The 14934-nt window shown below is 35.4% G+C and overlaps 3 protein-coding genes across 3 annotated transcripts; 1 reads left to right on the top strand and 2 right to left on the bottom strand.

Annotated features, from left to right (window-relative positions):
• Window positions 1–774: 774 nt before the first annotated feature.
• LOC107018082 (GLABROUS1 enhancer-binding protein-like) lies at window positions 775–2212 on the top strand. The gene has a single exon (XM_015218451.2). The coding sequence runs from the start codon at window positions 841–843 to the stop codon at window positions 2020–2022; it is 1182 nt and encodes a 393-aa protein (XP_015073937.1). The 5' UTR covers window positions 775–840; the 3' UTR covers window positions 2023–2212.
• A 2555-nt stretch (window positions 2213–4767) lies between these two features.
• Window positions 4768–9164, bottom strand: LOC107018376 (cytochrome c oxidase subunit 6b-1). Its single transcript, XM_015218841.1, has 5 exons — window positions 8961–9164; window positions 7418–7714; window positions 7238–7320; window positions 7046–7127; window positions 4768–5123 (listed from the first exon to the last, which is right to left on the bottom strand). The coding sequence occupies exons 1-5, from the start codon at window positions 9000–9002 to the stop codon at window positions 5070–5072; spliced, it is 558 nt and encodes a 185-aa protein (XP_015074327.1). The 5' UTR covers window positions 9003–9164; the 3' UTR covers window positions 4768–5069.
• Window positions 9165–10562: 1398 nt separating this feature from the next.
• Window positions 10563–14526, bottom strand: LOC107017212 (alcohol dehydrogenase-like 1). The gene is made up of 10 exons (XM_015217483.2): window positions 14407–14526; window positions 14177–14316; window positions 14040–14086; window positions 13035–13360; window positions 12868–12950; window positions 12692–12767; window positions 12513–12577; window positions 11638–11733; window positions 11078–11242; window positions 10563–10770 (listed from the first exon to the last, which is right to left on the bottom strand). The coding sequence occupies exons 1-10, from the start codon at window positions 14444–14446 to the stop codon at window positions 10654–10656; spliced, it is 1155 nt and encodes a 384-aa protein (XP_015072969.1). The 5' UTR covers window positions 14447–14526; the 3' UTR covers window positions 10563–10653.
• Between the last annotated feature and the right edge of the window lie 408 nt (window positions 14527–14934).

The following is a 14934-nucleotide window of genomic DNA, read 5'->3' as shown; positions in this document are numbered from 1 at the left end:
TTTTATACAATTTCCAAATTGTATCTAATTTCTCTCTTTCTCGTTTTATACAATTCGATTCAATTGTATATTCCTTGTCAAGTCTCTTTTGTCTTTCTCTCTTTTTCATTTTATACAAATTCAAATTGTATATAATCGTTCTATACACTTATAATAATACAATTCGTTTTATACCCTTCGTTTTTATACAGTTTTCTGTCCAAATGTCTTTCTCTTTCTTGTTTTATACACTTCGTTTTATACAATTTGCTTCAACTGTATATGTATAGCGAATTATACAGTTTTCATGTTTACTATGGAGCGCAATTATGCAAACTTTGCTATAACATACAAATATAAATTTTTTATTTGTTATATGAGAAAGTTTTAGAAATCCCTAAATGAATGAATATGTTTATAGAGAGGAAATGGGCTATGTCTTTTATTTCTATTTCTTTTGATTNCATGGAGCGCAATTATGTAAACTTTGCTATAACATACAAATATAAATTTTTTATTTGTTATATGAGAAAGTTTTAGAAATCCCAAAATGAATGAATATGTTTATAGAGAGGAAATGGGCTATGTCTTTTATTTCTATTTCTTTTGATTTTAATTTTGATTATCTTTCTAGATATGAGTAATAGACTTGTTCCTTCATCAATAAAGTTCTGAAAATTCATCAAAAAAAAAAAAGAAAAGAAAAAGATTTGGATGGAAAGAATAGTATTCTTTTAAATTTTGAAGTAATTTTAATTTGACCAACCTTGAAAATATAAGTGTTTAATTCTCAATAGCCTCCCCCACTTTATTTAAGAGGAGGCAGCTACACTCTTTTGCCCTAATCGCTTACACTCTCCAATGGCCAAGAGTCGTCCCGAGAAAGAAGAAGAAGAAGAATCCGGCGAGGAGATGGAAGTTTCTTCGCCGGGAAACGCTGATACTGAATCGGGATCGGAATCAGAATCGGAATCGGAACCTGAACAAGAGCAACCCCCGAAAAAACCACCAGTTGCCGCTCCAAAGAAGCCACAACCTCAGGATGATTCCTCTTCTTCTACCGAAGAGGAATCTGATTCCGAGTCCGAACCGGATCCTGAAACACAGAAACCAAACCCGGTTGTTAAACCCATAGCTTCCAAACCCATGGATGAGCCGAAAAAAGCTGCGCCTATCGTTGAGAAGAAACCTAAATCCAAAGCAGATGCTACTTCAAAACTCACTTCTCCGAAGAAGTCCACTGCTGTTGTCGGAACTAAACGCCCGGTGGATGACGGTGAGGCTAAGGAATCGAAGAGGTCTAAGAAGAAACCAGAGAAACAGATTGAAACTCCAGTGGCGAAAACGCCCACTGATGACGTTAAAAGGCAGCTGTTTCAGAGATTGTGGAGTGAAGATGACGAAATTGCTATCCTGAAGGGCATGACTGATTACAGGTCGAAGAAAAAAGCCGATCCAGTTGCGGATTTGAGTGCATTTCATGATTTCATCAAAAAGTCTTTGCACGTAGATGTGTCTAAGGCCCAGTTGCAAGACAAGATAAGAAGATTGAAGAAGAAGTATGAAAACAATGCTGGGAAAGAGAAGAAGGGAAAGGAAAGGACTTTCTCCAAGCCCCACGAGCAAAAAGCCTATGAATTGTCTCAAAAGGTTTGGGGTAAAGAGAAAACTGACAAAGTTCCAGTTGAAGTTGTTCAAGTGGAGAATGAAACTGCAAGTAAGGGACGAAACAACAGTGTAGGTGAAGATAATGGGGTTTTGGATGTAGTGAAGGAGGAGAATCTGAGTGCGGAGATGGAGAAGACCGTGGAGGTTACACCTAATTTGAATTTGATTTCGTGTGGGGGAAGTGTTGCTGCTCTGGAGAAGTGGCTTGAAGAGTATTCTGGGTTGCTTAGCATTGAGAAGTTGAATGAGATTAAGAAAAAGTCGACATCTTTGAAGGAAGCTGAGTCTCGCTTGTGCTTGAGGAGGGTGAATCTAATTGCTGAGCAAGGGAAGCTGATGGATGAAGCTATGAATGCTTCTGGGATTGATATCTAGAAAGAGTAAACTATTTTCAGGCAAACTTCCTTTTTAGGTTTATTTCTGCTTGTAGTTCTGTTAATTGCTCATTTTGTGTAGTTTCAGCTCATTGTCTTTACAAGTAGAATATTTTGGATCTTGTTATGTGTGATTTGCTATTTGGATATAAACAATATTTATCTTACTCTCTAGTAGTTACAGTTGCTTATTTCGCGTTCAAATGTTTGCCTGTTAAGTTTGGTGATTCATGGGTTAACAGAATCATAGTTGGTGTTACTCAAGGGCTTCTAGTTTGATGCTGTCATTTATGTTGGTATGTAAGGATATATGAATTAGCTTTGAGTGAACTTCCTTCTTGGATCAGCTTATGTACAGAAGTTTTATTAAGGTTGAATTCCATGCATCTGGCCACAAACATATCGGTTTCCTTGTATGACTAGGGATGTCAGAAAAGAACACCGTTAGAGCAGTTGGATGTAGCTATTTATTCAGCCTCTCAACCAACACTTGAGTTGGATGTAGTTCTTTCCTCCCCACATCAATTTTTTAGACCTTAATTTTAATCTGCTTCTAGAACAGTAGAGTTTCTTAGAAAATAGTGTCCTTTACTTGAGGGAGGAAATCTGTAAAAATTTACTTCTGTGAAGATACTTAACAGTAACATTAAGTGTCGGAGCAATGGAGGTTGTCTAAATGCCATCGTAATGCAAACGATTATTTTTGATAAATGCTACACTGTATTTTTACTGGTTTGTTTTTAAGAATTTCTAGGATTCTAGCTCTGCCAGCACAAAGCCGATGTACATTTGGCTAGTTGAGGGGATAGGGTTTTTCCTGCTTTTCACTTTTGAGATTGATGGAAAGAATTCTGCAACTGCAACCAGGAAGTTCTTTCATCTTTGTTGTTTCCGAGATGAGGATATGGATAAGTAGATCTTGGAATGTTAGGTACTGGAAATTTTATTTGTATCGTCATTTGTGGATTCTTCTTTTGAATATCTTGCTATATAAGATTGGTTAGCATTTCTGCTTCATCTGTCACTACTATGAATTCATTAGAATGTTGCTGAGACTTGTAGTTTAAAAGGAAGGATTTGGTGGAATTGAGTTTGGGGTGACATAGCCTAAGGTACCTTGTTTATTTTCCTTTCCTTTAGTAGCTCTTCTTCAGCTAGGTCGGATGTGCAAACTGCTCCTCCCGAGTTAACTCTGTTATTTGATGGCATCTGGAAAAAAATAGGTGCAGAGTAGCTTCGACTCAGAGGTAAGGAATTACCTCTGGAGTGGAACATATCAGATCTTATTCAGGCTGTTATGGGAGACTATGTTAGAGTTGGCTTTTAGAAGATCTCTTGGATTTTATAGATTTACCCACAATATCCTCTAGTTATGAGCATACTTAGTCGATCTCTACACCACTCTCTTTCTGTTCTATAACGGATGGTCCACGTTCAACAGATCGGACTCACAGAGCACTTCAGGAAGATTGATGTAAAATAAGGATGTGTCAGGGTTTAACTTTGCAAATGACATTGAGCTTGTATTAATAGACCTCAATGCTAATGATGATTCTGAAGGTTTTGCGAATGAAGCTACCTGGATAGAGATGATGGTCGTCTCTCTCCCTCTCCCTCAGTAAATTTGAAAATAATGAGTGGCACAATCTTCGTGAGAAACTTCTAGCTACCCTCGTTGCTTCAATTGCTGTCCCAGATTCTAGTTGGTTTTTAAATTAAGAAATGGAATGCCTTCATAAGTCCTGCTGTCCTTATATCTTGAGTTCCTTCTGTTTGCACTCCAATTTCATTCTCTATTCTGTTATGCGTGTGTAAGTCAAATTAAGAAATTTTACTTTCACCTGTATCATCAGACCGTATCCCCAATTTCATCATGTTTTTCGCTAGTTGCATCTTTATGTAAACATATCTCTCTGGTGATACACCCTGGTAATTCTTAATCATTTTGGATACCCCCCAAGAATTTTCTGGTTCTTGCTATTACCAAATGCCTGAAGACTTGGCGAACAAACGCCTTGCATAAACCAAGATTGCTGCCCATAGAGGCGAAGCTCAGGGGCGATCAGTTATTTGCCAAGGGAATCATCCCAAGTAAAACTTACATGACCCAGTGTTAATACCAAGTTGATATGATATGCATACTTACCCCATTAATCAATTTACTATTGTAAGTTTACGTCGTTTGGTGTATACATCTGGTGGTGCAGTTACTGTTATCCTCTCTACTCCTACTCAAAACGTCAAGGAAGTACCAAAGAAAAACTAAATCTAATCATGCGTAGGGTACTTACGCAATGATTCAGAGAGTTCTCTAACGTCACAAGGGAGCAGCACAGAGTGCATGTACTAATGGTGATAACTGCAGTATTTGTAAAATAGCTTAACACTGATTCGAGCATATATCACGTTCAAACATGCGGGTTTTCATTTTTGGTTAATCGTTAAAACAATAAACTTAATTCGTATAATGTGGAAGACAATGACTAAACTCGATGAGCAAATATTTGGTATGAGCTTGGTGGNGAGCAGCACAGAGTGCATGTACTAATGGTGATAACTGCAGTATTTGTAAAAAGCTTAACACTGATTCGAGCATATATCACGTTCAAAAATGCGGATTTTCATTTTTGGTTAATCGTTAAAACAATAAACTTATTCGTATAATGTGGAAGACAATGACTAAACTCGATGAGCAAATATTTGGTATGAGCTTGGTGGCAGCAGATACCCCGTGGAAGGAGCTAAATAGAGGAAAATAAGCAATTATTTGTGTAATATGATCAGTTCACATCATTTATAAAAATGTCAACAGGTTCCACTAGATGATTCATCACTGATAAACTACAGGAAATCGATGCATAAAATTGTATTTAGGAAGAGGATAACTCAAGTGATGATCCAAAATAACTTTGTTGTAAAGGCAAACTCATTGAAGGCTTGAGCTAGATCCAATAAGCACGCCAAATTTTATTAAAAACAAAAATGGAGCCCCCAATTCATTTGAGAATTCAGATGCAGCAAGGACGAGAACAATTTGGGTACTGCAATTTATAATGGTCCAGGGAAGGTTCCATTCTCTCTCTGCTCATTCCATCTGTCAACCTGCAAAAGCAAAGAAGAACACATGAAGCTGACAACATGAAAGTGTTAACGGCATGTAATATTATAAAAAAAGAATCACCACCAGAAAGTTAACAAGTTACAAAGATATCACATGTTCGCCATTAAAACAGTCTATTAAGAACTGATTTGGTATCCTGGAAAACACACATACACACTTCTTTTGGCTAGTCCTTACTAGGCAATGTGTTAGTTTAGTAATGTATCAGCCTCACTAAATATTTGCTCTGCTCCACCCAAAAGAAGTCCACACTCAAACAATTGATCCTGGCTCTGATTTGATTTGTATTTTAGATCATAGCTGTAAGCTTTTCAATACTGCACATTTCAGCCATGTCCACCACAATCACTACCCCGGAGGATACACAAATTGCTAACTTCACTAACAAGTGGCAACTAAAGGTGCTTGTTTACCACTAGATAGTATACAGAAGAGGGGATGATTATCATTATGTAGTAGATGCTTCCTTTGTGAAAAAGATGTGGAAACAACCAACCAAAATACTGCTTCATTGTGTCTAGATCTGAACAATAGCAACAAACACAGATCAAATTCTACTAGTAATTTCATGACTATCAATTGCTGACGACAATGCCCCAGACACAGCAAACACCAGAAACCACTGCTAACATCATTTAATTCCCACTCTTCACCACTAGCTTCCAGAATGTATATGACAAAAGCATCTTCTTCAAGTAATATCTATAAATCCACACTGTGGAATGTGTGGATGTCATTTTGCTGGCATATTACCTGACTGCCTCCTAAAATTTTTAACTAGGATGACATATTGGGCCTCTTTGGATAGCCATAGGGATTTCAAATCCACAAGCCCAAGTCTTTTCCTAATTTCATGCTATATGAAATAATCTCCAAGAGTGTCATCTCCAATCATGCACCCAGATATTGGCACAGGTTGGCTCCCTTTGATATCAAAAACAGAAGAGTATCCATTTTCCTCTTTACAAAGAGATAACGTGAGCAGATATACAACTCCTTCCCCCTTCCTTGCGGGCCCGCTCCCAATTTGGATTTTGCCAACAGTCTGTAATCATGCCATCCTTTATTCCATAAATTCACTTGTTTTGTTGCCTCTAATTCACAAAAGACATCTCTTTTGCTCAATTTTAGCACAAGTAAATTATCTCTCGTGTTCTTCCTTATTTTGTAAACTCCCTCCCTACCAACAGCATCAATCAACTTTACCATGGCCGCTTTGCATTAACTAGGGTATTGCTTTGCTTTTGCATGTTTGCAGTGGCTCTGCCGTTAATTCACAGAACTTCAGCTTACACTGATGTCATTCCTTTTCTAAAATTTATTGCATCAACAAGAGATAGAGAGTGCAGCCTTTTTCTGCTCAATCTTCTGTAAACGTTATCCTATTCGATATTTTTTTTATTTTGAAATTTAAATTTGTACTCATGTTAGGTGAGTATATCTGACTGGTTCTTGTAACATTATTTGCTACACAAACTACTAAGAAGGCCAAGGATATGGCTGTAAACAATTTTAATCAGTTTAAAACTAAACACACTTCTACTTATACACCATATATCTAATTTTAATACAATGAACTGAGCATTTAAAAATAATGCATTTTCCACTAAAAAGTCATATGATCCTCTGCATTACAATTCCAATATTACTTGTTCATTAGCCAAATGACCCCAGTGATGATAATTTCTATCATTTTCAAATTCACAGGCTCAATCGCTCAATCCCATATTATTCTTGAATCTACTCCATCCAATACTAAACAGGAATAAAGTCTCATTAGTGGATGTCCACAACGTAATATATCCCACATTTGCCAAAAACTTAGTAAAACATGGAAATCAAGATTACTTAGCATACTAGCAAAAATATATAAATATGGTCTAAAATTTTAAAACAAACATACCCATTCACCAGGGCAAAGGGATCGGTAGTACTTAGCAAACTTGTCACACTCAGGTGCACCTTCACCCTTTGCAGCTGTGCACCTGAAAGACAAACCAATGATACATAAGTGAGATTTTATTATTTGATTAAAATAACTCAAACAGAAAGAACACAAAAGAGAAATAGATTGTAAATAACTGTGAAAACTGACCGATGATACTCAACATATCTTGTAAAGCAGTGCCTCGACTGATTTGTAGTAGGAAAGCGGAAGTCAGCAGGTGCTGTCTCAAGCTGATTGCCAATCATGATATAAACAACAGAAGACAGTCAATGCATATGCTATTGGCTAGTAAGATGGAGTCAAGATTGAGGGTTAACTAAATCTAACCTTAATCTCAGGAATTTCAACAGCAGACTCCTGATCTCCTGAGGTCTCATCTTCAGTACTTTCGCTGCTTTCATCACTGGAAGCCTCCACAGGAGGAGAGGCTTCAGCTGATTCAGTTACAGCTTCACTGCTTTCCTCAGGTGCAGGGGCTGTTTTGATGCTCTCAACCACTGGAGCCTCCTCAGTTTTGGAAAGAACTTCTTCAGCTGGAGCAGCTGAAGGGGTCTTAACCTCAGTTTCTTCAACCGGTTTTGCGGTCATTGGGGATTTCTCTTCTTGGTCTTTCAGTAAGTATTGCTGCAATTCCATGGATAGGACAACATTTGTCATTTGCAGGAAAAAACTCTATCGAAGGCAAAGAAAATCTCAATGCAAATAGTAATCCAAAAACTAGTATAAAGCCCAGAAATTTTAGATAAGAAAGTCAACAATGTAATTGTAGCATTAAATCCTCATGTCAATTTGGAAGATACAAGCTCCCAATAGGTGAAAAAAAGATGTTAGAACACATTTCTCTACCTGATGATAAATGCAAAGCGCTGCTTGCGAGGGGCAAGCAATTCAAGAAGGTGTGCATTTAGTAGGGAGAGCCATTAAGTGAACCATGCGAGAAGGATCACATTTTACGAATCTAAATTAAAAGATGGAGAAGAGAGAAAAAATGGATAAAAGATGGGTTCTTTTGCTATTTGTTACTAGGACTCTTCTCTAGAATGTTTCACACTTCTCCTTGTTGTCCTTTTTGAAGGTCCAGCATTCTGGCAGTTGAGGATTCCACATTACCAAGCAATGTACCTCTTTACACAACCAGAACAAGCTAGACGCCCCGCAGCAGGGAACACAAGCTGATAAGGTTGTACTTCACTTAGTTTAAGCACAATCCTATGTATTCACTAAAGCTTTAGTTCAAGATTTGACTTCAATAGTAATTCAATCGCTTCTGATCAAAATTTTGTTTTTGTGAAGAAATTCAAAGCAAAAGTAAACAATTAACAACCATATCATAGAAATTTAACTGACAATATGCTCAAACAAATTGGTTTAACACAGATTTTTAACTCCTTAAACCTTTCAAATTCCATGAACGGATCGTATAAATCAAAATCCCATTAACAGATGAAAAGCGACTCAAGCAATTCACAACAAAATGAAATTCTTCTAAATCAGAACTATTCCTAGTAAAATCACAACACTGGAGAATAACATCTTTTTTTATATGCTCTTATATTCATTTCTCCAAAACTAACGCCTTTATTCAATAATAAATAAATAAATCTTCATTCACACAGAACTAAAAAAACAAATTGAAGATCGAGCTCGTGCGATCCTCTTTATTGCCAGATTCAAAACATCACAAGTATTTTTTAATTGAAGATCGAGCTCGTGCGATCCTCTTTATTGCCAGATTCAAAACATCACAAGTATTTTTTTTTAAAAAAAAACAAAATTATGAACAAAGACAGCATAAAATAGATCATGAATTATAATAAGACAACGCAAACCAAATAGAAAGATGAAAATTGGAGTAGTAGTTGGTATTTACCTCAGATAAGGATGCAACATTAGAGGTATCGACTGCGGCCATGGCTGACTTCAGCTGCGACGGCGGCCGATGGGCCAAACTTTGACAAAGACAATAGCTAAAGTAGGTTTTCTGGTAGAATGTTCAGTTCGTCCGTGTTGAGTCTATGGGAGCGATAGGGAGAGAAAATGGAGAAGCATCTGATCTGCCGTTTGAAAAGGCTCACATCTCGAGGTGAAGCCCATGGGCCTTGAAGTCACTGTAGTTATTGGGCTGTATGACCCAATGAGTGGGCAAAGCAAATCAGCCTAATTTGTCTCGTTTGACATGGAAATCTGGTTAGTAGATGACCTTTTCTCTCTCGCCCTAGTAATTTATGAATTGCCAAAACGAAAAATGACAAAAATCTCACCTTTAAATTCTCTTATTACCATTATCCCTTATTCGTTTTATAAAATTTTTAAAATTCCTCATTTTCATGCATCACATTAATGTATCAGCGCATCAAATTAATGTATCTCGCGCATCAGATTAGTATATCATGTATAAAATGTACATCATATTAGTGTATCATGTATAAAATATATGTATCTTACTTAACAATTAATGTATCTCGTGCATCAGATTAATGTATTAGCGCTTATATCATTATATCATTTTAAAGAATTTCTGTAATTATAAACTTATAAGGGACAAATGGTAATTTTACTTTAAAAGTATGTGATTTCTGTCATTCGCCATTTTTTAAATCACGAATTATTGCAAAAATAATTACGAAAAAAATAAAATTATTGCAAACGTTGAACAATAATCTATTGATATTGTTACTGTAAAAGTGAATAATATATGACAAAATATTATTCAATATTCTAGTCTAGTGTTGTCTAAAAAGGTTATTTTTCAAATACTATATTTAAACAACTTTTTAAAATAAAAAATATTGTCCTTGGGATGGCTCAGTTAGTTTGGAGGGTGATTATACACTCGAATGACTCGGGATCGATCCCCTTAATGCCTTCTGGTTTACATCCCCCTGAGTTGAGCTTGTCGCATAGAGCTTGCCTAGTACGATCTGCCTCAATGCCTTCTAACTTGAGCCTGTCACATAAGGCTTCCCTATTGTGGTTTACATCCCTTTAGTTTGCAGGCTATTACACAGTGGGAATTTACGTTTATATCCCTGTTAGTTTGTACGCCAGTACACAGTGGGGGTTTACCCAATGCGCAGAAAGTGCTCTGCCTCAATACCTTCTGAGTTGAGCCTATCACATTACCCCATGCGCACAAAGTGCTCTGCCTCAATACCTTCTGAGTTGAGCCTATCACATAGAGCTTGCCTAGCGCGGTCTGCCTTAATGCTTTCTGAGTTGAGCTTGTCACATAGCACTTGCCTAGTGCGGTTTATATCCCTTTTGATTTGCAGGCTATTACTTAATGGGGATTTCCCGCGTGTGCACAAAGTGCTCACCCGAAGGACAGAGGTTGTAGCGGCTGTGGATTAAACTGGATTCCTCGGTCAATTGTGTTCAAAAAAGGAAATTCACCCAATGACATAAAAAATTGCAAGTATTAAATCTTCATAAATCAGAAAATGCATTTTTGTACAAAAATGCAGTAATTGTACGGTAAAATATCCCATGAATACATTATTAATTTTCCCTTGCAGTATATGAAGAGTTTTATTTTTATATATATAAAAACAGGATGATACATATCATTTGTCCATCCAAATTATACAACGCAGTGATTTCCTTGCTTCAAGTAAGTCAAATGCTTTGTTAATATCCTCAAAGTTCACTTCATGCGTAATGAATCTATCCAAGTTCAATTCCTGCCCAACATACCAAAAACAAAACCATCACATGTCATAGGGTGTATCTAGTATGGAATTAAATATTACCTTATACTACTAATATTTTCAATTTTCCATGTTAACTTTATTAAGTAGAATATTTCAGCAAACATCTTTTCTAAGAAAATATTTCTTAGAAATCAAGAATATAACTTTCATGGTAAAGTATAAAAACAAGTTCCATAAGTGATATTTAATATTGATTGAGACATCACACACATTTATATATATGTATGTATGATAGTTTTTTGATAATACAAGAAGTATCATAATTGAGGAAACTTACATTATTCAAATATTGATTAGCAAAGATGGGAATGTCAACTTTAGCTTTGACACCTCCAAACATGGATCCTGTGATGGTTTTTCCAGCCAACACCAGCTCAAGAGGGCTAATGCTTAATGGTGTACCATGCATCTCAATCCCAAGTAATATAGTTTTTCCAGTATCCTACAATATTGTAAACATACATATTCCATTTAAATGCTTGAACTACGGTGTATTCTCACCTGAATATATAATAAAGTGTTTTTATTAGACACTTTTCATTCATAATTTGAAAAGGCTTTTGTGTGCGTTCTCAAGTATTTATTATCTGTAGGTAAGTAAATCACATAAAATATTGTGTAGTTAAGAAGGATTTCAACTTTATTATCCTTATTTATGTCTTAAGATATAATCTCTCTTCATTTGATATTTACCCTATCTATGTATCGTCTTTCTCTTAGTTGATGAATAATGAGAAAAAGAATGATGACTTTTGTTCAAACTTCTAAAATGATAAATCATTTGAGATAATTATATTTGAAAAACACAATAAATAATTTGAAGCAAGAAAATTAAACCTTGCGAGAACTGGTAAAAGCATCTTGCATTAAGGAGGTCAATCCAATACACTCAAAGCAATAGTCAGCTCCATTATCAGTCATCTCTTTTATTACCTGTCACAATTAAATCAATTAATTATTGAATAGTGCAAATTAATTACTTACTTATAGAATAAATAAATAAAGGGAAAATTACGCGGCTAAGCAAAGTTATATTACTTAATTACTCATCATAGCTATAATTTGCTATAATTATCATTCGCGACTAACATTATACATTAATTACGTGGCCTGATTTCGAGTTTGTATAATTAGTCATGTCTGTATATGTATAATTCGCTAGGATATACAAATAAATATGTATAATATACAATTTTTTAACTTATATACATATACAATTCACCTCTCTCCCACTCTTTGCCCTCTCTCGCTCGCCTCTCTCCTCCCTATCTCAATCTCGCTCGCCTCTCTCCTTGCTCTCCCAATCTCACTTGCCATTTACACAAATGTATATGTATAATATACAATTATATACATATATAATTCACCTCTCTCCCACTCTCTGACCTCTCTCGCTCGTCTCTCTCCCCCGACTCTTGATATCGCTCACCTCTCTCCTCTATCTTCCATTCTCGGTCGCCTCTCTCCTCCCTCTCCCAATCTCTCTTGCTATATATACAAATACATATGTATAATATACAATTATCTAACTAATATACATATACAATTCACCTTCCTACCACTCTTTTCCCCCTCTCTCGCTCGCCTTTCTCCTCCATATAACATGTAGTTACAAATTATAATTATCAAACTATAGCTATGAAAAGTAATTAATTATTTTTAAGTGGCTATATATGGAAGTTCCCCATAAATAAATACATAACTAAACAAACCTGGCTAGTCGATTTCTCACCACAAGTTGTAGGGTTAATAAAATCTGTTAGTCCAAACTTCTTCCCTGGTCATTATTTGAAATCCATTTTTCAATAACAATTAATAGTATTTCTTTTATTTTAGCTTTTTTATATGTGGGATCTATGAAGTATATATTATTAAGCAAGTAAATACGTACCAATTTCAAACTTTTCAGGATTTAAATCAACACCTATAATTTTTGAAGCTCCTCGTAACCTTGCTCCTTCGGCAACCTGTTACACATTATAACAAATGTGTGTTAGTCGAGTTGAAGTGTCTGGTTGAAACTTTGAATGGCTCGAGATGCGTATTATAGTTTTCTAATATAGTTACCGCTAGTCCCACAGCTCCAAGACCAAATATTGCTACAGTTGAACCTTGTTCAACTTGTGCAACCTTCCATGCCGCTCCCAGTCCTGCAATTAACAAATTATGAAGGATAATTTTTATTTATGAAATCGCAGTTTTTTTCAATTTAAAATAAACGGAGTGAAATGAACCTGTAGAAACCCCACAAGAAAGTAAAGAAGCCTTATCAATGGGAAAATCAGGGGTCATCTTCACTACATGTGTTACATCGACAACAGTATACTCAGTAAAGCTGGAAACCCATAATGTATGATTCAAATTTTCTCCATTTTTATCTTTGAATCTGCTGCTTCCATCCTTTGGCATCCCACAACGATATTCAACTGAAAATTTAGAGCAACCATTCCCTTTTTGAGACTTGCAATCTCTGCATTCTCCACAGTTCCTTTTAAATACTGGCACCACTATGTCCCCTGTTTTCACTTCCTCTACATTTTCCCCTACACTTTCCACCACCCTAAACCATAGAAGAAAAAATAAATAAATTAATTTCATATGCATCAACTATCAGAAAATCGTTATAAGGCACGTTCCTCTCTTGGGTGGGGTTAATTAGTTTTCATAGGCTATCTTTTCTATTCGCTTTTCTACCGGATTACTTTTAGATTTGGGGTAAAAGTTTGTTAAATTAAGTCTTAGGCTTAATTCAAGGATTGTTCAAACTTTATAAGGAGTTCACCCACCTTATTAATCATCGATGTGAGACTTTTGTCATTCTTTAACACCCCACCTCACGTCCAGTGCTTATCATCTGGTGCGTGGACAATTTTAATTTTGGGGTCCCAATATCAGGTGAGACAAGCCATGCTACGATACCATGTTAAATTAATTCTTAGGTCTAACTCACACCCCAAAAGCTAGCTCAAATGGAGAAGAATTGCCCAAATTTTATAAATAGTCCGCATCGGATGTTTACACCGAGCCAATGCATATATGTTCAAATTTATAATTCATTCACTTACTAATAGAGATTGTTAGACTTGTTTGAGTGGATTCAGGTTGATTTTATCATATATTTTCAATAACAATATTTTACTATAGTAACAAAAATATCAAAAAAAACAAACGACGCGATTCGACAAGTTTGACTATAATTGAAAGTTTGGAGTCATTTGTTGATAGAGAAAATAAATTACCCAGCTGCTTCATGACCAAGAATTCTGGGGAAAGCAGAAGATGGTCCCTGAGGAAATTAATTAACAAGAAATTATGAAGAACATAGAGATTAATTTGTGTAATTAAAAATAATTTGCTTTTTTCAAAGTTGACTTACAGTTGATAATTTCCAGAAACTAAGATCAGACTGACAGAGGGATGTGCATAGAATCTTAATCCTAACCTCCCAAGAACTGGGAGGAGCAACCTCAATTTCTTCAATGATCAAAGGTTCCCCTGCTTTTCTGCATACTGCAGCTGTTTAATTAAAGAAACATACAGTTAGACAATATTAATTACGTACCAAATTGGATGTAATTAAGAAATTAATGTTGAGAAAGAGAAAACCTTTGCATTTTATGGGTTTTCCTGCAAAATTTGAGCCCATGACTTTATTGTGATATTCTCTAATCCAACTTCTTCAATAAATAAGACAACTGGTCAAATATTTTTAATTAGTTGTCTTATTTCATTTCTTGAGAGTCACTTAATTTTTAAAATTAAAATTGATCTAATTAAATAATTAAAATTTATATATTCAAGGATAGAGTTGGTCAATTCACATGAAAATGAAATGAGGTTTAATAGTGGGAATTTTATTTTTTTATAAAAAAAGATGGAATCTCGGTAGAAAATATAGAAAATTCAACAGCTGCGTGTGAGGCAACTTTAAATTAGAGAAGGTTCATGTGATTGGCCATGATAAAATAAAGTGCACCTAATATTTTTAGTGAATTTCATGTTTTTAAAAGAAAGAAAAAGTGAAAAGTTTATAAATTACTATAACTCATCATAATTTATCTCATTATTATTATATATATATTATAATATAAATAGTGAGATGAATAGTAATTCAAGATTAATTAGTATTCCTAA

This window comes from Solanum pennellii, chromosome 4 (assembly GCF_001406875.1).
Source record: "Solanum pennellii chromosome 4, SPENNV200".
NCBI lineage: Eukaryota > Viridiplantae > Streptophyta > Magnoliopsida > Solanales > Solanaceae > Solanum > Solanum pennellii.
This window is presented reverse-complemented; position numbering and strand designations above follow the sequence as displayed.